Source organism: Chroicocephalus ridibundus, chromosome 7 (genome assembly GCF_963924245.1).
Source record: "Chroicocephalus ridibundus chromosome 7, bChrRid1.1, whole genome shotgun sequence".
Lineage (NCBI taxonomy): Eukaryota > Metazoa > Chordata > Aves > Charadriiformes > Laridae > Chroicocephalus > Chroicocephalus ridibundus.
The window spans coordinates 50,220,912-50,242,421 of NC_086290.1; the positions used below are offsets into that span (position 1 = coordinate 50,220,912).

The 21,510-nt window shown below is 49.3% G+C and overlaps 1 protein-coding gene across 3 annotated transcripts in view; it reads left to right on the plus strand.

The window, feature by feature from the left end:
* CLUH (clustered mitochondria homolog) overlaps window positions 1-21,510 on the plus strand; it is a 39,330-nt gene that overhangs the window by 16,487 nt on the left and 1,333 nt on the right. For all 3 annotated transcript variants that reach the window (XM_063340566.1, XM_063340567.1, XM_063340565.1), the window contains exons 3-25: window positions 174-345; window positions 507-650; window positions 863-990; window positions 1,650-1,804; window positions 2,646-2,771; window positions 4,463-4,610; window positions 5,331-5,423; window positions 5,975-6,669; window positions 7,861-8,078; window positions 8,787-8,891; window positions 10,060-10,160; window positions 12,255-12,407; window positions 12,961-13,023; window positions 13,707-13,951; window positions 14,731-14,815; window positions 15,468-15,621; window positions 15,974-16,113; window positions 16,226-16,306; window positions 16,913-17,038; window positions 17,517-17,638; window positions 19,072-19,165; window positions 19,925-20,059; window positions 21,263-21,336. In XM_063340566.1, coding sequence (XP_063196636.1) covers window positions 174-345; window positions 507-650; window positions 863-990; window positions 1,650-1,804; window positions 2,646-2,771; window positions 4,463-4,610; window positions 5,331-5,423; window positions 5,975-6,669; window positions 7,861-8,078; window positions 8,787-8,891; window positions 10,060-10,160; window positions 12,255-12,407; window positions 12,961-13,023; window positions 13,707-13,951; window positions 14,731-14,815; window positions 15,468-15,621; window positions 15,974-16,113; window positions 16,226-16,306; window positions 16,913-17,038; window positions 17,517-17,638; window positions 19,072-19,165; window positions 19,925-20,059; window positions 21,263-21,336 — 3,557 coding nt within the window. The remainder of the gene's footprint in view (window positions 1-173; window positions 346-506; window positions 651-862; window positions 991-1,649; window positions 1,805-2,645; window positions 2,772-4,462; window positions 4,611-5,330; window positions 5,424-5,974; window positions 6,670-7,860; window positions 8,079-8,786; window positions 8,892-10,059; window positions 10,161-12,254; window positions 12,408-12,960; window positions 13,024-13,706; window positions 13,952-14,730; window positions 14,816-15,467; window positions 15,622-15,973; window positions 16,114-16,225; window positions 16,307-16,912; window positions 17,039-17,516; window positions 17,639-19,071; window positions 19,166-19,924; window positions 20,060-21,262; window positions 21,337-21,510) is intronic.

The window sequence follows — 21,510 nt, forward strand, 5'->3', positions numbered from 1 at the left end:
GCAGCGCCCTCCCAGCAGGGACAGAAGTGATCATCCTGGGAGGGAGAGCTAGAGCCTGCCTTTCCAAGCCTGGAGAGGTATAAAAGGTGTTTGATTCTGCAGCAGAGAGACAAAGTTTGGCAAGAACATGTGTGAGGACTGAGAATAACTGTCTGGGTTCTTCCCTTCTTAAGGTCTCTCCTCAAGAGATGGTGCAAGAGATCCACCAAGTTTTAATGGACCGCGAGGATACCTGCCATCGGACTTGCTTCTCTCTGCAGCTGGATGGCAATGTCCTCGATAACTTTGCTGAGCTGAAAACTATTGAAGGACTGCAGGAGGGCTCGCTGCTGAAAGTGGTGGAAGGCAAGTTTCTTCCCACTTCGGGAGGGGATGCGTGAGGGTTTCATAGGGAGTGGTTTTGGCCACCTGGCAGCCCTTTCCTGTGGTTCCATTTTGAGACCTGTGTGCCAAAGGAGTAAGCGACTGTGTAATTCCAGTTTCTTTCCTCCCCTTTTGCTCATCAGAGCCATACACCGTGCGAGAAGCCAGGATACACGTGCGTCACATTCGGGACCTTCTGAAGAGTCTTGACCCATCAGATGCTTTCAATGGCGTGGACTGTAATTCATTGTCCTTCCTGAGTGTCTTCACTGAAGGAGACCTGGGAGGTACGGGGCAAAAAGGCTTCTCTGGTGTGGTCAGTGTTTTCATTCCCCTGACTCTTTGCTTTGTTAAAACACATCATTAACAATCAGCCGTCCCACATTATTCAAGAGTGCAGAGAAACACTCGGAGCACTTCTGCATTCCTCCTTGAGTAATTACTGGAGGAGGGAATGCTGCATTTTTCAGCACTGACATTCTATCTCTGTCCATTCTAGACAGTGGCAAACGGAAGAAGAAAGGTACCGAAATGGAACAAATTGACTGCACCCCTCCTGAACATATCCTGCCAGGTAGCAAAGAGAGACCCCTGTGTGCCCTTCAGCCCCAGAACAGAGACTGGAAGGTAGAGTTCTCCTGTGTCATTAAAACAGCTATTGGCACATTCCTTGCAGCAAACTGGTGTTCAGGGATTGAAAGCTGCACTGAAGTGGACTTTGGGATTTGCTCTGCTTGATGCTTAATGAGTGCTGGAATAGCACTGCTTAGCCAAAAGAATAAAGTCCAAGAGCTTGTGTGCAAAACACTGGACACCCCATCTGGACACCTGCGGAGTGTAAAATGGCCAGTATTGTTGGGAGGGGTGGCCGGGAAGGGAGAGCAGCATTTCTCTGCAAAGTCCTGGAGGCAGGATCTGCAGATCGCTACAAATTACCCGTAGTTTTCCCATACCCTCCCACTTGGATTCCGGTTTAGAAGCTGCCACTTGAAAACCAGTACAGCAAGAAATCCATGCCTTGTGCAGCCCAAAGGCCCAGGGTGTCTGTTTTTACCTGTGTCTTACGGTGTGAAAGGCAGCAAACTGAGACAAATTAGCGGACTGCAAATTGGCTCGAGGAAGGTTATGCTCTTGAGACCTTTTTTTTTTTTTTTTTGTAAGCTCTGTTTCTGTAAGCAAGTGAGGGCTGCAGGTAAAAGGAATCTGGCATGTATGTCGAGTGGCTCTGTAACTTAAGGGAATTAATTCTTGCTGACGGGACTTTCTTCTGTTGTGTTCTTCTGTAGCCTTTGCAGTGCCTAAAGGTATTGACGATGAGTGGCTGGAACCCTCCACCTGGTAATCGGAAAATGCATGGGGACCTCATGTATTTGTATGTCATCACGGTGGAGGATCGGCACGTCAGTATCACTGCATCCACTCGAGGATTTTACTTGAATCAGTGAGTAACTTAAGATTCCTCCTGTCCTGTCCCGCAGCAGGGAGCTTGCGATTGCTAACTGGAAAAGAACCCACGAACAAACAACTGCTACTTTTCTTTTTGTGGAAAATAGCCTATTTTAATTCACTGCTTACATGGGTTTGTCAGAGTTGCTATACTGGATTGGGCTGTTCAGTTATGCCAGGTACCATTTCTTCACAGTGGATAAATGCCTGATGCTTTAGGGAAAGTTTAAACCATCCCATAATGTCATCAGCTAATTGGAGCATTTTGAGTTGGGAGGGAATTCCTTCCTGACCATTGCGACTATCTCATTTTGCCCTAAAGCAAAAGCGCAGCCTGTCAGAACTTCCTGAGCTGGGCACGGATTTGACTAGGGGTTTTTTGGTGTTTTTTGGTTGTGGTTTTGTTTTTTTTTTTTTTTTTTTTTTTTTCCAGTAGTGCCTATGAGAGACTGTTTGAGTGGCTGCGCTGGGGGGCACTCTGCCTGTGCCCGTCAGAGTAGCTCATGAGGGAGGTGCAGGGTCCATCCAGCCCAGCAGCCTGTAACGGAGACCTATTGAGTTGGGGGTGGGCAGGAGAGAACTTCAGAACAATGAACCCTTCTGTACCTGAGCAGCCATCGGCTCAGAAACATCTCTGGGTGGCCTTCATCCCGCAGTGCAGATAATGGCCTGGGGGCAACCATAACTGCGTGTTTTAAATACCCTTATATGTGAATTATAACTGTATCTGAGTGCAGGATCCGGGAGACCAAGTGTTCATGTACCGGGTTCCTAGGGTATGGGAAGTCTCAGGTGTGACAACAGCTTGTGACTTCATGTCTCTTTTTCTCTTGCAGGTCTACTGCGTACAACTTCAATCCCAAACCTGCAAACCCCAGTTTTCTCAGTCATTCCTTGGTGGAACTACTTAACCAGATCAGCCCTACCTTCAAAAAAAACTTCTCTGCTCTCCAGAAGAAACGGTAGCAGCACTTTTTTCTCTGTAGTTGCCTCGGGTAGTCTGTTGTGAAGTTGGTTGGTGAGGCCCAGCTGCGTGGCTGGTTCTGTGGGAGCTGGATGCCTGCTTTCTCTGAGCTCCTGTAGTGGTGGGGTGGCTGGGACATGCGGGTCTGTGCAGCGAGGACCCCAAAACACCTGACTTAATGTCGTGGCAGCACCCTGATGTAACTGGTTTTCCCTTGCTCGAAACACGGAGCTGTCAGAGCTGGTGTGGCTTGTCTGCTGTTGTTCAGCACGACAGTACCAGAGGCCAGCGGAAGCCCAGAGTCCTGACCCTCATCCACCAGGTGGTACCTCTTGGCTGTAGCTCCCGATGACTCTTGCTTACAGCATGTAGACTTAGAGATTTCGGTTCTGCCTAAAGCAAAGGGCGGGGGCGTGACAGCTTTCCATTGCTGTGGGAGTATCGGTTGTGGGGCTTACGTGGAATTCAGCGCACTCTGTCCCTGCCGAGAAACTGAACGCGAGGGGCAACTTGCGCAGTGGGGAAGAAAGTCCAGAGATGGGCTGCAGCGTTTACACAAGGGAGACTGCTGGTGTGCTGACCAGCTCCTGAGATGTGGTTCCCCTCGCTGAGCCTGCACGTTGGCTACCTGCCTCCTGGGAGACTTGAAGACTTCCTAGCTAGCCAGGCAGCAAAGAGTTAACATGAAGCGTGGCCACATGCTATGGCAGCACTGGGCTGGTAACCCGATCAGTAGGTACTTCCCCCTGCATCCAAAAAGGAGACTGAACCATAAAATATCAGGGAAAGTAACACATGAGAGCTTTGCGTAGGCTTGTGGTGGAGAGAGAATAATTATTTTAAACATGTCCATGCATGTTCAGTTTCTCTAATTTCCTCTTAACTCCTATAATAATAATAAAAACCCCCAAACAATAATGCATTGTTTTATTCTCCTGCCCTTGCTGCGGGGACCATTTATTCTGCTCCAGGACAGTGGGTCCTGTGCAAAAGCCTGTCATTCTTTAGAGTTCACTTAATGAACTGCCTCGCCTCAGCAGGGTGCAAATTGACAGGCACATTGTGTGGCTTTCAGGAGCTCTGCTTCTGCTCTCATTAAGAAGATGAAAATGACACTAGACAAGGGCTGGAAATTAGCAGTGGCCTCCAGCCGCCACCGTGACTATCTGGCCATTTAAAAATTATTATTCTGTATTGCTGCTTGGGCCAGAAGTAAATACAGATGAGACTCCAGCACCTGCTGAGAGCAGACAGATTACACAAGAGGCCATTCGGTGAAGCTTGCTTTTTCGCTTCATTAGCGGCTGTGTGCTGTAGGCTGGTTTTATAATGCAACCCATATGGACTGGTGTGAAAGCCGAGAGCCAGAGGTGGCTCGCTGGGAGTGGGCACCCTCCGAATGCAGAGGGTGATGGGGATCTCCGGTGATACAACTGAGGATAACGCTGAGGAAAGGGGGATGGGGAGAGCCCAGGTAATTCTGCAGGCTGCCACTGAGAGATGCTGCCCATGCCAGTCAGCCATCATGGGCTATAGTACTTGTTAATGAAAGTCCACTGTGCTGCTCGTGAGGCCTGGTCTTGTTCTGTTGTGTGTCAGAAGCTGGTGTTGCAGCAGAGGGAAAATTCTCTTAGAATGGAAAGGAATCTTCCTTTGGAAAATGCCTAATTGCTTTCACTCCCAAACTAGGGTTCAGAGACACCCTTTTGAAAGGATAGCCACTCCTTTCCAAGTGTACAGCTGGACGGCTCCGCAAGCAGAACACGCCATGGACTGTGTCCGAGCAGAAGACGCTTATACTTCTAGACTGGGCTATGAAGAGCACATACCTGGACAGGTATTGTTCTTGCTTTGCCTGAGAATGCTGGCGAGAGTTTTGCTGCCAGCTGCACTGGGAACCAGTTAACTTTTAACCAGTAGACCTCTGGTATTTGTGGAAGAGTTTTGCTCCTCAAGGGAAAACTTGCGGGAGTCCTTGTTCTTGACAGTACCCTTGACTGTAGGGGCTGTGCTGCTCAGGCTGCAACTCCCTGAGCACGTAAAGCTCTGAGAAGAGCAACTTCTGCTCGGGTGTTTGTAAATCCCGTGTCCCTGCTCCGACAAGTGCCGCTGCACAGAAGGCAGAGCATTTCTCCATGCCAGTCAGGCCTGGAACAGCTCTTGTGTCTCTGAGCAAACTATTCCAAATGTTTCACATGCAGCTTCGTAGCATAAAATCTTGCAGGCCACGAGCAGTGCAGGGCTACCTGTGGGCGGCTGTCTGCCTGCCGTGTGACCACTTCGCAGTGTGCTGGCTAATGAAACCTGCACCGTGCCCCTCCAGCGCTGCAGAAGCTGGGCTAATGTAAGGTCTATCCCAAAGTGCTGTTGAATAAAGTCCACTCGCGAGGAGTGTTCATTCCTGCTGCTAATTCACTTCCTCTGAACTCCATGGCAGCCTGAATCCTTGCCCCTTCCCCTCCCTACTCTCACAAAATGCCTCGTAAAGCAGAAACGCTGACTTGGCAGCCCCATCCCACACAATGTATTGCTTCCCACGAGGCTTTGACTCTTTCAGACCAGAGACTGGAACGAGGAGCTGCAGACCACGCGAGAGCTGCCACGCAAGAACCTGCCCGAGAGGCTGCTGAGAGAACGAGCCATTTTCAAGGTAACTTTGGGCTCTGCAGGCATCTGCTCATGCAGCCCCTTCTCTGCTGCCTGTATCGTTTCTGGACACTTCACCTGGGCTACCCTTTAGAAACTGCAAGAGGAGGATCCCCGTTTGTAAGCTAAGGGGTCGTATTCTCTCTTGCATGTCTGCTTTCTGCTCCCAGTCCCAAGGGGAAGAATTGTGCTCCTTGACCCTGTGTCTCCTTGCTGACCCCGAGGCAGCCACTTCTTAGTCCTCTGCTGTTCTGTCTGATCCAGTCCTCCTTTGAGTGGGTGGATAAGGAAGAGGGGAGACACGCTTACACCTAAGCTCTCCTCTGCAGAGAGCTAATGAGTCTGAGCCGTGCTGATCCCTAATGTTCTGGCTCCTGGAGCTTGTAGCTAAGCCACTAGCCAGGTTCATAAAAGTAAAAGCCAGCTGATCTGCCTGCTGTCAGACTATCAGGAGCAGAGGAGTGAAGGAGAAATTTGCGGGGAGCTTTGAGAGCAAGGTGCTGGTGGGAGGGTGGGAGCCCTTCCTTACCCAGCTTTCTCTCCACCTGCCTCCAGGTTCACAGCGACTTCACTGCAGCAGCAACAAGAGGTGCTATGGCTGTCATTGATGGCAATGTCATGGCCATCAACCCCAGTGAAGAGACCAAGATGCAGATGTTCATCTGGAACAACATTTTCTTCAGCCTGGGCTTTGACGTCCGTGACCACTACAAGGACTTTGGCGGAGATGTTGCTGCTTACGTAGCTCCTACCAATGATCTCAATGGTGTGCGGACCTATAATGCTGTGGATGTAGAAGGGCTGTACACGCTGGGGACTGTAGTGGTGGATTACAGAGGTTACAGGGTGACAGCTCAGTCTATTATTCCTGGCATCTTGGAACGGGAGCAGGAACAGAGCGTCATCTATGGGTCAATAGACTTTGGCAAGACAGTTGTCTCGCATCCCAAGTACCTGGAGCTGCTGGAGAAGACCAGCAGGCCGCTTAAGATCCAGAAGCACAAAGTCCTCAACGACAAGAATGAGGAGGTGGAGCTGTGCTCCTCGGTGGAGTGCAAAGGCATTATTGGCAACGACGGGCGTCACTACATCTTGGACCTGCTCCGCACTTTCCCTCCAGATCTAAACTTCCTGCCTGTTGAAGGGGAGGAGATGCCAGAGGAATGTAAGAAAATGGGGTTCCCCAAGCAGCACAGACACAAGCTTTGCTGTCTCCGGCAAGAGCTTGTTGATGCCTTTGTAGAACACAGGTGAGCTGAGCTCCTCCCTTCCTCCACCCGCAACTGGTAATGGTTCAAGTCGGGACCACACTGCATTGTCCCAGGGACATCACAACAGAGCTCCCAGAAGTGGGCAGCTAACTTCCCCATTGCTTGGTTGTGCAGGTGCAATTACAGAAACTTAATTAATGAGAGGCGAAAACAGTAGGGATTCTGACAGGGTTACAGGGAGCCAGGGAAAGAAGTGGTTTGCATTTTAGTCTCCAGATCTGCTTTTGTTGTTTCCTGTCCAAGCGTTTAGAAGTTCCTCTTTCCTTGCAGATACCCTGCGCTCTTGATGGATAGGGAACGGGAAGGCTTTATGCTTCTTTTTAAGGCTCCAGATGTCTTGAATGCTACCTTTTTTTCCTAGAGGGTGGAAAAAAGTTACCTATGGGAACTGCTGTAGGCACTTTTGTGGTGGGATGAGTTGGTGTTTGGGTTCACCCAGTGCAGGTGAGGAAGTGGGAGCTCTGGGAGCAGGACAAGTCAAAATCGTGTGGTGCGGCCGCATGGTGCTGGTGATGCTCCTGCTTCTGATGTGAAGGGCTGCAGGTGCTCTGCTATCACAGATGGTCAGAGCCTGTGCTTCACTTGCTGGGAAGACAAGCCCTCCGGTTGCTGACGGAGGAGCCCTGCCCACTGAGCAACCAGTTCTGCAGCCAGCGCCCGTCCCAGTTGTGCCACGTGCCTGCAGGCAGGCTTTGCTGCTCCCTGGGAGAGCTTCCAGACCAGCAGCCTGCAGGACCGTGGCCGTAGGGTGCTGCTGCTCCTCCTTGGCTAGCAGAGGCTGGGCCTCTTCGCTAAGGTCTCCTGGCAAAATTGCGGCGGGTTTGTGTTGGAGGAGCCCTGTGCATCTGGCAGTGAGAGCCTTCCCGAGCTGTCTCATGATGCTGCATGTGGAAAGCAATTTGTAACCACTGCAAGGAGATTAGTTTCCCATTGTGATGGGTAATGAAAACCCACTTTTTTTTTTTTTTTTTTTTTTGCTTCTTCCAATAAACTAATGTGCACTCCTTTGATTTTTTGGAAAGCTCGTGGGAAGAGGGTGTACATCTTGCCTTTCCACAGGGAAACTGTATGGTCGATAATACTAATTTTGCAAGGTTTTTTTCTCACAGAGCAGCGGTGATCCTCTTGGATTCTCCTGCTGTGCTGAATTCTTCTTTTCCTTTACTGTAGGTATCTCTTATTCATGAAGCTGGCTGCGCTGCAGCTGATGCAGCAGAAAGCCAATAAGCAGGAGAACTCAGGTGCACTGGAAAATGGCGCCTCTCCGGAGAATGGTACTGCAGACAGCGAGAAGTCTGAGTCAGAGGATGGTAAAATAGAGGATAACGTGACTGGACTTGATCAGGTGAAAGAGCTTGCTGAGACCATCGCATCTGATGATGGAACAGGTATTTCATCCTCGGCACCAGAAGCAGCGCAGGCCACCTGCCCTTTGCTGGTGGGCTGTGTCACTGGTGGGAGCTGTGCCAGCCTGGGGGTGGTCGGGGTGATTATTTGTTGTTAAACAGGACGAGCACTGGCTGCTTCTGTCAATATTGTCTTGGCTCTTTGCACAGAGCTGCTCACACACTAATGAATTAGTCACCCTGGGGGCCGGTTGGGTCGGTGGGCAAGTGTCTCTGGCTGCAGCAAGCGCATCAGCTCTGCCGCAGGAGGGAGAGCCTGGCCAGCAGGCTGGCTTGGGGGGCAACGGGGCGGAGGGAGAGCCTGGCCAGCAGGCTGGCCTGGGGGGGCAACGGGCCTGGACCGCTGGAGTCTCAGGGCGGGTGGAGGGGAGCGGGCTGGAGCAGGGCTGGGAGCGTGCAATGCACAGACACCTTTGGGAATCCCAGGCTCGGATTTCTGAGTATCTGTGCTTGAGGGGTGGCAGTAGATGGGTTTTCTGGGTCATTTTATGTGCTCTTGTTCAGGCTTTGCATTTTGCAGCCAGCCTCCTTTCCAAACGGCTTACAATTGATTGCTTTTATAATGGATTTCTGCAGAATGTGCCATCGTTGCTGCTTTTAATAGCAAAACTTTTCTCTTCATTTAGTAGCTAGGCTTGTCATTTTCTGAAATCCACATTCATTTGTATTCTATTTTTCTTCCTGCTCCAGTGGATCCCAAAAGCAGAGAAGTGATTCGAAATGCGTGCAAGGCTGTAGGCTCCATTAGCGACACGTCATTTGACATTCGGTTTAACCCAGATATTTTCTCACCAGGTACGTGTACAAAGAGCTGGTTTTAGTCCTCCTTCAGGGGATTGCTGTGTCCAGCCAGCCACAGACAAAAAATTGTTTTCTGTAGCTAAGAATATTGCTGGCTTTTGCCTGGCTGGGCATGGCGCAGGCCTCTCCGTGAAGCACAAAGGTAGAGAAAAGAGAAAAAGCGTAATTGATTGCCATGCTCAAGCTACCAAATGCAGGCAGTAAGCTGTCTCCCACCGCTACGCTCAGGGGAGGTCTGCACATGGCTGCCAAGAATCTTCTTGTGATTCTCCGGCATCCCAGCTGCCAGACCACATGAAAAGAAGCAGAGGGAGGAAAAAAATTAAATTTGATCCTAATGTAGTAGTTTACACAAAAACCAGCAGTTGTAGGTGAATGACTAATGTTGCATCCTCAGTGAAGAAGCAGGGTTTGGTTTAGTAATGTTATGGTAAGCAGGTCACAGTGCCCTTTCAAATGCATGCATCAGTCACGGGCGTTGTATGTAGCTTTCCATGGCTGGAATCAGTATTTTCTTTTTTATTTGGAAATACGGAACAAGCTGCCAGGGAGTTTATGGGGGTGAATGCCAAGGCTGTATGCGTGCAAATTGCAGGGCAATGGCCATGTAGTTGGATTTAGCTTGGAATAAAAGTGTCAGAAGGAGCACGTGTTTTGAAACACCCAAGCATCTTCTAAGGCTGGTAAGGATTAGTGCTTTGGCACAAACTTTGCAGCTAGAACTTAAAACCTTATTTTAATTTTGGTGTGCAAAAGCAAAAGGCTCTGAGTTTCTATCACTTGCAGCATCTGCTGGTCCATCTGCTGAAATGTTCCCACTCCAGTCTAGCCAGTTGGCTCTTCTGCACTGGAAGCGTACGCAGCACTTTGCAATAGGTAGAATGGACCAGATAAAGAGCAGAATTTGGGCTTTTAAAAGCTGCGTTAAGAGTGAATGTGAGTGGGCAAGGACAGCACAGCTACTAACCAAGCAGAGCAGCTAATGGCCTTTCCGCTGAAACATGTTGTAGAGTAGACGAGTTCTTGAAGAAGCATCTTTAATTCCAGGGAGACGATCATGTCGGCTTTTTACCTGCTCTTACTACATGCTTTCTGTATATGACTTGTTTCTTCTTTGAGTTGGTTTATGTGTGGTTTATGTTTTTCTCTTTTACTCTCCTAGGTGTTCGTTTTCCCGAGTCTAGCAAAGAGGAGGTGCAGGATCAGAAGCAGCTGCTGAAGGATGCTGCTGCGTTCTTGCTGTCGTGCCAGATCCCAGGTTTGGTAAGGAACCGAGGACCAGCAGCAATGTCCCCTCTTGCCTCAAGCCTGGCCGCTCTGAGCGAGCGCTGACAGGGCGGCACGCCAGCTTCAGTGCTGAGTTCTGCTGGCAGCCGAGTTCTGGCACCCGTGGTGAAGTGCGGTGAACAGCGCAAGCATCTTTGGTGCAAGCAAAAAAAGGGGGTTTCCATTTCCCATCTTACATCATGGCCTAATTTTGTCACCTCAGTCCGACAATGAATTTTTGGCACTAGTAATTAACAGCTATTGCTAAGAGTTTGGGACACTAAAGACCACATAAGTCATCCTCCCTCGCCCTGGGCATGCCGCACAACTTACTGTATTATCTGACCCTGATTGTGACTCAATTGGTGATTAATAATTTGGAGTGAACTGAGAAATTGTTCTTACTAATATCTATTGTATAAACTCCCTCTGTAAGTCTTAAGCCTTTTGGATGCTTACCCACGCAGCTGGCTAGATAGCAAATACCGGCTTTTTTCCTTCTCAAGGTGCTCTCTAAATTGACGGCTAATGCGTGTGTTACAGCAGGCACTGTAACTGGGAGGGTAGAATTGATGATCTCCACTCCAAGAGGTTCAGGAGTTGTTGGTCTTATGTAGGAGGGGATTTTCCGTGCTGGAAAGTTTCTTCTGAACAATGAATCCACTAGTTTTGTAGTCAGCATTTAAGTCAACCTTTAAGACCAGCTCTTTAGTCTTTAAATAAAAAAAGGAGGGGGAGTGAATCAGAAGAGGGCTTGGTGACTGTTGTTTTGCAAGATAGTTGATACACTAATATATAAACCCAACATGCTGCATAAGCATGTGTGAGGGCAAGTGACAGGTCGGGTGTGTAAGCAGGCAGTCCTCCGTGCTCTGCGTATCGGAGAGTAACTGCTGTCACTCCATGATGTGGGTTGAGTGACTCTTTATCAGCCCTGCAACACAACGTAAAATGCAAGTGCCATGTCCCCTTATCAGCTAAGCGTACACAACTCCCTGTAGCCTTTTAATTGGAAATGTTTTTAGTTAGTGACTGTGAGGCCCTTAAAGAAGGGTTAGCCTGCTAGTTCCACAAGCATTAGTTAAATAAACCATGCCAAAGGGAAAGCGGTTCTCATTGCCTGCGCCAGAGTCCTCCGAGTCCCTGCTCTGCTGCTGAGTTCCTCTGTGGCCTCAGGCAAACCACTGGAAGTCTGTGCTGAACTGCGCTGAGCGCCCTCGCTGTCCCCACTGCTCTCCTCGCTCACTCCAGACGCTGCACGCTCAGCACTCGGTTACAATCCTCTGCGCTGCTCCATGGGGCCGCTGCTTGTTTTGCACAGGGAGTTCCATGAAGCCTGAGCTGGTTTAGCGTGACTGCTGATCTGTCCGCACCTCAGTTGCCCGGTGCTTGTTGGGAGTGTGTAGTGCTGCTCGTTCTCCACCGAGACATAAGAGTAGAAACGGTACAAGTGGTGAGGAACTTGCACAAACTGCTTTAAGCTCTCCTCTGCAAGTGTTCCCCTTGCCCCTGCAGTGTGGTGGTCTCTGGTATTACAGCACTCCGCCCACCGAAAGAGCCTTGCTTGGGGTCGCCGTCAGCCTTTGGGGCGACCCTGAACCCCAGGTAACAGAGGTGTGTGCGACCGGCAGAGGGGGAATAGCGGTCCTGTGCCCCATGACCCCACAGCGCTGGGCGGTTGCCATCCCATTAGCGCTGCAGAAATGGCTCTCCATGCCCCTGCGGGGCTCGAGGCTGCGGCCGCTCGGGGTTTCCTTCGTGCTGATCCCAGAGCAGCAGTCCCAGCCCAGAGGCAGAGCGGAGGCAGCACTAACCGGAGCTCCTGAGGAGACTCTCCGGGCTGAATCTATCCCTTTTGCCGGTGGTGGAGCCTCTGGCCTGAGGCAGGGAGCACTCAGCAGTCCCGGCTCCAGCTGATCAGTGCTCTGTGCTTGTGACTTAAATGTCATCCCTGGAAACGGCCTTCTCTGTCAGGCAATGCTATTTTCCCTCCTTAGTCAGATTTTTTTATTATTATTTAATTTTTTTAAAAATTGAAATTCTTTCCTTCACATTTGCTCTCTGTAACTGAAGTTTGCACATACCCTGCAGGTCAAAGACTGCCTGGATCACACGGTGCTCCCGATGGATGGGGCTACCTTAGCAGAGGCCATGCACCAGAGGGGCATCAACATGCGTTATCTGGGCAAAGTGATCAACTTCATCACCAAGACCCCTGGCCGTGCTCAGCTGGATCACATTTTTGTAAGCATCAAGCTTAACTTCAGACTGATAATTAAAAATACCTCTGGCATAATTTACCCTGTAGAGACTCCAATGTGGCCAATCGTTTTCTCTGTGTAAAAATAAACAGCTTCAAAAACAGAGGAGGGAGAAGGACCTGTAAGTGACAGATGGGGAGTTTTGCTCCCAAATTCCTAATGGCTTTCATAATGCTAGAGGGTTTGAGTGTCCTTTGTGATAGAGATGTGTTTTGGGGATTCCCAAGTGCAGTAGCAGGGAACAAACAGTTGGATTTTAAGCCATGCATTTTTTTTAAGCTTCTAAGATCCATCAGGGCTTTGGATCTATAGCACTGTTAGAGCCGAGCTGTGCTACGTGGGGTGGTCACCATGCGCAGGGGGCTCTTCCCTGGTGCCACGAGTGCTGTCAAATGCAAAGCAGTTCTGAGCTGCAGGGTAAGGACCTGGGAATGTCTTCTGCAGATCTTGATAAAAGCCCACTTCAAAAGTAAAGTGTATTTTTCATTGTTACTGCCGATTGACTCTTAATCTCTGTTCTTTATTCCTTTGGGTAGAAAATAGGAATCAGTGAATTGATCACTCGATCGGCTAAACACATCTTCAAGACGTACCTCCAGGTATGACCTGCAGTCTAACCTCTTGCCTTGTGTGTCCTCTCTAATGACTTTTTTCCCCACAAACAGAGCTGTTTGTGTCTCTTCTCTCATTAGGCAGTTCATACGGGTTGCCTAGCAACAGGAAGTACAGTCTCATTAGTGCTAAAATAGGTACAGGCCTGTGTGTAAGGGAAAACAAGTTCCCACTTGAAGATGACTTTCCCAGAGAGTAATCATTCATGTTTTTCTTCCCCAGGTTCTCACTCATTATGTTGAAGGCTTTTAAAAGTGAAATCACAGCTTGTAATACCTTTTTCCTCTGAAACAGTGTTGCTTTTGCCTTCTAAGAAGTGTTTTTAATTGCGCAACCACTAGTGCATCCATATACCTGTCCGTACATAGCGCAGCAATAGGCCTGGCTTTGTTCCAGTGTCAAAATCGTCTTTACGCGCTCTAGTGTGTCTGTCCCAGGTAGCAGCCCAAAACGGAACTATATATTTGTGTGTGTTCGTAGGTATATACTTATCTCTTATATCTACATAATTCTGTCTGTGCTAGTTCCACTTGCAAATATTGCCTTCCTCTTCCTCTCTTGGAAGACCTTCCTGTTTCTGGTAGGACTGGATGTGTGTGCGACTCGGGTCAGAGTAGTGCCTGTGTGATGGCTGGTGTCTTCCATGACTGATTTTGGTGTCTCGCCGCAGGGTGTGGAGCTGTCAGGTTTATCAGCAGCCATCAGCCACTTCCTCAATTGTTTTCTAAGCTCCTTCCCAAATCCCATTGCCCATCTTCCAGCTGATGAGCTGGTCTCCAAGAAAAAGAATAAGAAAAGGAAAAACAGGAACCTTGGAAATGCTGATAACACTGCATGGGCCAGTATGACCCCTCAGGAGCTTTGGAAGAATATTTGTTCAGAAGCAAAGAACTACTTCGATTTTAGTCTTGAATGGTAAGCAGAGCAAGTTACCCTCGCTTGTGCCTGTATCTCGCCAAATGTCCGTAGCTCTTATTGTTCTTTAGTAGGACCTGCCTTTTTGACTTCTTTTCTGTTTGAATATGTTTGTACTCTTGAGGGAGTTTTACAGGCTTATAATGGAAAGAAATCAGGCAAAGGGCAGCGGGGGGAAGCGTAACTGAAACCTGTGAGGCAAAGGCAGTTAGGAAAGCCAGAGCAGGAAGGGAAACCTCTCCTTAGTGGCGCAGAGGGGAGCAGAAGGCAAGGAGCTGAAGGAGCGTAGTCAAAAGATATATTCATCTATATAAGCAATGATTTAGGCTAAAGGGAGTTTCTGTTCCAGAAAAGGAACAGCTTCTCCTGTATCTGAAACAGAGATGGTGAATAAGGCCACTGGAAGGTGCGGATAGTGGGTGTTAAACCAGAAGGACAAGCAAAGTGGCCCAAGAGGAAAACCATGACTAGCTGGCTAAATCAGAGCTCATCCCTTACCTCAGGGACAGCTCACTCTTGCCAATGAGCTGAAGGTGTTCAGACTCTTACCTTAGCTCTGCAGTGAGCTTTGAAGAGAACACATGTAGGATTTCAGTAAAAAGTCCTGTTGTGCATCTCTCTAAGCTTTAATAGACTGTTAGGAACCACTGTAATGTCAGTCACTGGTTTCTGTTAGCGCCCAGCTGCACAGGGACCTGTGTGCCAGATGCTCCGCAATGGGGGGATGTCCTTGGGCAGATACTCACCCCAGAGCTGAAGCTGGTGTCTGCTTTTTGCAGTGAGAACGCTGACCAAGCCGCTGAAGTGTATAATCTACAGAAAATCACCCTGCTTCGTGAAATCTCCCTCAAAACTGGAGTTCAAGTAAGATCCACGTCTTCCCTCTCTTCCCCATCATGTTCTATACCGAGAAAAATGAAGAGTAAGCGCAGGCTGCTTTGCAGGGGACGACCCTTCAGCCAGACAATGCGAGCCCTTGAAGGTCTTTGTGGAGTTAATGTTGGAATAGAGGTTCCAGCCCTGGGGAAAGAGACTTCTAATCCAGTTCCCTTTTAGGGTAAACTTGCTGTGCATGTCCTTTGGAAGATTAGCCAGCCTGAATACAGCTCCTGTAGCTCACTCTGTCTGACAAACCAAACTCCCATCTTAAGTTCATGCACGCGTATTCTCCCCATCCAGAGAGAAGCCGCTCTTGGCTGAGCGGAGCGGGACTTCAGGGTTGTCCTTGCTTGAAGAACCCGGGGGTTTCCTTCCCCCCAGCACTGCTGTCTCACTCCTCTGTGGGGTGCGGGAGTTCAGCTGGATGTGGTTCCCCTGTCAGGGCTCCAGTACTGGCACGACCGTGCCGTGGCACACCTACATGGACCTTTTTTCAAAACTCTGTCCTGAGGCAGTGGTACTGGGGATGTTTGACCGTGAATCCACATGCGGAATTCAAAGCTCGCTTTCCCCTCTTTTTTTTGTCAAGTACCTGTGAAAGTGGTGACCGTGACCTCTGGTCTTTCGGTTCCTCTAGATACTGCTGAAAGAGTACAACTTTGACAACAGGCACAAGCCCACCTTCACGGAAGAGGATATTCTCAACATCTTCCCTGTAGTGAAGCACGTAAACCCCAAAGCCTCAGACGCTTTCCACTTCTTCCAGAGCGGGCAAGCAAAGGTTCAGCAAGGTACAGACCCCACATGCCTCTGCCTCTTGGGGCGACTGCTGATAAAAGGAAGAGCAGGGTATGTGTGGTGTGGCTCCCTGCCCTCCACCAGCACGCTCCCACCCACCCCCTTTTGGTAGAGAATCGTGGTCTCCAAGACCATCCGAAACGCACCCCTGCTGTAAAGTTACCAACCATGAACAAGGATGGAACCAGGGCAGCAAGTTCCTTCTCCTCGGTTTTAGTCCTTACAGAAGGTGGTGGCCTGTGGCTACGTATCGCACTACTGCTCTCGCTTCGTGGGCAACGTGCTTCTTCACTAGCATCAGGGGCTATTTAACATACACACGTGTATCAATATAACTTTTTTCAGGTTTCTTGAAGGAGGGCTGTGAGCTCATCAATGAAGCCTTAAACTTGTTCAACAATGTGTATGGTGCTATGCATGTGGAAATCTGTGCCTGCCTGAGGCTGCTAGCTCGGCTCAACTATATCATGGGAGATTATTCCGAGGTAAGCAAGGGCTCGGGCAGGGTCTGGTTATTCCTCTTATTCCTTCCCTGTGCTTGCTTGCTTCGGCGCACGGCACCGTGTGACTTGCTCACGGGCCTTCTGTTCTGTTTAGGCCTTAAGTAATCAGCAGAAAGCAGTGCTAATGAGCGAGAGGGTCCTGGGTATTGAACATCCCAACACGATTCAAGAATACGTAAGTACAGGGTGCTGGGGGAGAAGCAGCACCTCGTGTGTCCACCTGGACTCTATGAGCCTAAATTTGTGTCTGCGTCCAGAAAACAGTTGTAGTTCTTCCTTCTGCAGCGTTCTTCCAAGAATCCTCCACTTTCATCATAAGCTTTATATTTTACTATTTTGTAAACCAAATACCTAAGTGTTTGCATTATAAATGTCCTGCATGGTCAGTATTTGTCCTATTTAGTGTAGAAGTTTGGGGTTTTGTCTGCTGAGTGTTTCTTTTATGTCAAAAATGAAGAAAGAGTAAGGATCCCCTCGGAAAAGCACAATGAGAATATCATATACGTACAGGTCAATTTTGAAATATTCCTTGAGGTGCGTAAGAGAAACTGAAATGAAAGAGTTCAGCAACTTCCTCGGTACTGTGTCTCATGTGGTACCTCAGCGGAGCTGCAGATCAACCAGCAGGCTTGGACTTTTCTGAGCGGTTAATCCTTTTTAACCATAAAGGATGTTCTTTTATTTGTGTGCAGCTGAGGAAGGGAGTAGAAAGGAGAGATTAGTTTGCTTTACAGAGCGGTAAGTAAAAACCATTAATGCTGGATTACTTCTTTTGTTGCAGATGCACCTTGCTTTGTACTGCTTTGCAAACAGCCAACTCTCTACAGCATTGAACTTACTGTACCGTGCACGCTACCTCATGCTCCTGGTATTTGGGGAGGATCACCCAGAAATGGCACTCTTAGATGTAAGTAATCTTTTAGAGTCTTCAAGTTTCTAGTCTTTACGAAAACTCTTGGCCCTTAAAATGCTCGTAGTGCCGACTATTTAAAATAAACATTTAGGCACTGCTTTTTCCTCCCTGGGTTACTGCTGGTTAGCGCTGTTAGAAGGGAAGAAAGGAGTTTGACTCTTTAGCTGGGAAGGCCACCTTCTGTGGCTGGAGCTCTGCTGGAGACCTGGGTTCAAGAGCCTCTAATCCTTGGACAGATTCCTCAATTTAGCCTGTTCGTGTTGCCCTTATGTCTGACTTGTTTGGACCCAGCTCCCACAGGGGAGAACGGCCGCCTGGCTTGTGTTACATGCTCTGGAGAGATCCACTGAGGACTTGGGGCTGCCGCAGCCTTTTCATCAGTGAAACACCTCTGTGGTCTTGGTATTTCCAAAGCAATAAACGCATAGTTTGAATTTGCCTTTCTGAATGTCTGCTTGACTTCTTTGTGCAGAACAACATCGGCCTGGTGCTCCATGGGGTTATGGAGTACGACCTATCCCTCCGGTTCCTGGAGAACGCGCTGGCCATCAGCTCCAAGTATCACGGCTCCAAGTCTTTGAAAGTTGCACTAAGGTGAGGCCGGGTGGAGTGCTGGGCTAGGTCACCCAGCTGTGAAAGAGAGTGAGTACATTCACCGTGCGCTCATACGGGAGCGATCTGATCTGGCTGGGTCCAGCTGTACCCTGTGAAATCAGAGGCTCAGTCTCGTCCCAGCTGCCAGACTCCTTGGGAGTGCTGGGCTGCCCGAGTCAAGGTCATGGCGCCGCATCCAAGTTTCATCTTGAAAGACAGACATCCATTGTTCTTAAAGTTAATTGTGGGATCTGCTGTAATGCTGGTTGCCCCAAAAATCTGTCAAGATGACCCTGGTCCTTGTGGACTCTGAGTAGCAAAACCTATGTGGCAAGTGAAGGCTGGAGAGCAAGGCTAATGTAATTATACTGGGAGACTGAGATGATACATAAACACTTGTGTTTAATTGTTTCAGCCCTCAGGGAGCTATCTTTGAGAAGCGTATAATTTGCTTTTGTCCTTTACCATGAAGCCTTGTATTTGAATAAAATACTGAGCAGCTTCTGTGTGTTTCCAAGGGAGCTGTGAGTGGTCGGCACCTTTAGGATCTGTTCTGGATACCCACTGCTCTTCGGGGCTGCGTGCATTGTCCTTGAATGCAAAACTGGCTCACTATCAACCAAGCAGTGGCCCACTCCTAATTACTACTACCACATTGCAACCCATCTGTTCTTCGTCAGGGTGAAAATAAATCTTATTAAGCACCCACAAGAGTCTGGTTTGTTTTCAGCAGTTGATGGATATACATTCTGCAGAAAGCATCTTGCCTTCCCTTAGTAGCACTGGGACGCTTGATGGGCGTCATCACCTCCCACAGAGTAATACTGCCAAAACCAGGAATCTTTTTTCATTCCAGAAACACTGAGGAAGCAAAGTCCAAGCCAAGTCAGCTCTCCCAGCTGGAGAGAGCCCAGGGGACCTGGGTCCCAGCTCTGCCCCTGCTTTGCTGGCTGTTTCTGTGCCAGAAGATTTTTTTTACTTTTGGCTGTGAATAATCAAGTAATTCACACCTTTGCTTTCTAAGAAACAAAAAGACCCTTTTTGAAGGGTAAGGGCTCCTGGGTGCTTCCTTCTTCTCCAGTTAACAAATCTAGTCCCGAGGTGTTCCTGTGGATGTGCTGCCTCCATCCTGTTCACCACTGTGGCCTTCAGCTTTCCCGGCTGCAGGAGGAAAAACTCCCCAGTTCAGTCATTACTTCTGTAGGTCACTGCTCAGCATCTCAACAAAAATCCAGCCCAAAAAATCAGCCAAATCAGCCCAAATTCATCCCCAACCGGGGTGGGGAGAAGTAACTACCAGTGTCTGCCTCCTTTGACACTGATACTAAGACAGGCTTAAGGCCTAAACATTGTTAAGTTAAAGTTGTGCTCGCTATAGCGCAGGAATGTTTCTTTTTCATTGAAGTACCTTTAAACTCTTTTCCCTCCCTCAGCCACCACTTGGTAGCCCGAGTGTACGAGAGCAAAGCAGAATTCCGGTCAGCTCTGCAGCACGAGAAGGAAGGCTACACCATCTACAAGAACCAGGTGAGGGGCGTGCGTGCTGCTGTGTCCTGTCACTTTCCGGCCAGCGACAAGCGGTACCGCTGCAGAATGGTGCCGCAACTCGGAACGCGGCGAGGCCTTCTTTACGAACAGCTCTGAGCAGACGCCAGGGAATCTTCTTTCTAGGGACGGGGCAGAATTGCTGCCCTGTATGATAATTTACCAGATTTTATGCCAAAAGTCTTTCAATAGCCTTCCTGCAAGTTTGTTCTTGCTGTACCCTTGTCACTGGACAGACACTTCTGCTGGTGGCACGGCCCGTGTTCTGGCAGGGCACTGAAAGAGCTGGTCTCTTCTTTCCACTTTTTGCACGTGTCTCCCATGTACCGGATCCAGACTAGTTTGGTAGTTGAGCTGTTTCGTGGGCAATACCTTCTCCCGCTCGCAGCCCTTGCTGATGCACAGTGAAACTCCTGCCTCAGCCCGGGGTCTGTCTGAACACGTCTCAGTGGTACGGGGTGATTCAGCGCCGTCTCTGAAAGCACAGCCTGGTGGAGGGAATGCCGCGCACCCTGCGAACATGCTCCTACTTGAGGGAAATACGCAATGTTGATAATAAGGCTCCTAGAGGAATTTTTTTTGTTTGTTTTTTGAATGCCAAGGCAGGTGAAATCCAGCTCTGAGTTTCTGTAAGGATGTTGAGCTAGCAGAGACTACGAGTGCGCCCTGGTTTGGATCCTCTTGTGATTTGTAATTTTGCACCTTGTTTGTTGAGTGTTTTTTAATTCCTTTTCTGATTAGCTTGGAGAACACCATGAAAAGACCAAAGAGAGCTCTGAGTACTTGAAATACCTGACTCAGCAAGCAGTCGCTCTTCAACGCACAATGAACGAGATTTACAAGAATGGCTCCAATGCGAACATCATGCCACTCAAGGTAACCCTGTGCAGTGAGAGTAGTCAAGAGTACTTGCAGTGAAGGCAGACATTTGTGTGTAGCTGCTCCCGAAGGACACTGAGTGTCTGCGTGCAGCCGGTGCCTGGGCAGGAGGTGGGAATGGCTGTGCCGGCTGCAGGCCCTTCACAGGCAGGAGCTCCCTGCGAGGGCAGGGGTTCAGACAGACACAGCGCAGGGGAACCAACGCGGACTGAGCATTTGTCCCCTCCGCTTCCAAGTAGAGCGGCTCTGGGCTCTGGCTCTTTTTCCTGAGCTCGGGCAGAGGAGCGCAGCCGACCGTGTTGCAGGGCACCCAGGGAGCTGGGCAGGGACGCGCTGGCAGTGTGGGAGCCAGGGACACCGACGCACAAACCTGCCCCTCTGCTGACTCACTGGCTGTAGGCAGGTTGCTCAATCCAAAAGCACTTCAGTTTCCTCATCCTAAAAAATGCCGTCATCTCTCACCAGGTGCTTTGTTCTCCTTCCAAGGATTTGGTGGTGTGGGGCAGCGGCGTGGGGGCAGGAGTGGGTTGGCCCTCTTGGGGCTGCTCTTATCTGCCGGGGCACCTTGCGGCTCTCACCAGCCCCTCTGTGCCGTATCTCAGGGAGCGTGTCCTCGGACGTGTGACGGGAGCTCGCCTGGCCGTGCTGGGCACCAGCAGCTGCTGGCGGGTGGGAAAGGCTGCCAGCCGCAGAAGGGGCCGAGCAGGAGAGCGCGCTCTGGCAGTGGGTGGATTCTCTGCTCGCTGCGAAGAACTGGGTACAGAACTGAGGAGTTTATGGCAGAGTAATTTGAGCATAAGGACCTTGAATCGAGTAAACGGTCAAGTCCAAGAGATAGTGTCCAGAGGCTCAAAACCAAAAAACAGTTATAGAGATTTTACCCTTGTTACAACACTTGAAGGAGGGGGGAAAAAAACCCCAGTGCGTTTTGAAGGGACGTATACACTGCATTTAACTGAGTCCTGCCGGGTTCAGAGGGGAGGTAGCCCACAGTGACTGGCTGGGGACCTCTAGATGCTGCTTTTCAACTTCTGGATAGAAAAAAGTAGAACCTGCCACCTTACAGCTATTAGTGTATCATATGAGAACTAAGTTTTTCTGAATTGTTGGTAAATGGTGTTTAGACTTGCTTAGGAACTTTGAGTTCTTCTGTCTGGATTTTGACTTTTAAAATTCCATATTTTTTTTCTTATACTGTAGTTCACGGCTCCCAGTATGGCCAGTGTCCTGGAGCAGCTCAACATTATCAATGGAATTCTCTTCATTCCACTAAGGTACAGTGATACCTCTGTGTGCTGAACCTTTAGAAATCAAGTAGTCTTTTTTTTTTTTTTTTGTATTATCTTTGTTCCTGAGATAGCATAAACCCCATGCTTCCCTCTGCGGTAAGAGTCACTGACCCAAAATCGGGAGTTTCCAGTCAGTGTAGAGTCCTCTTCTCTTTAGGC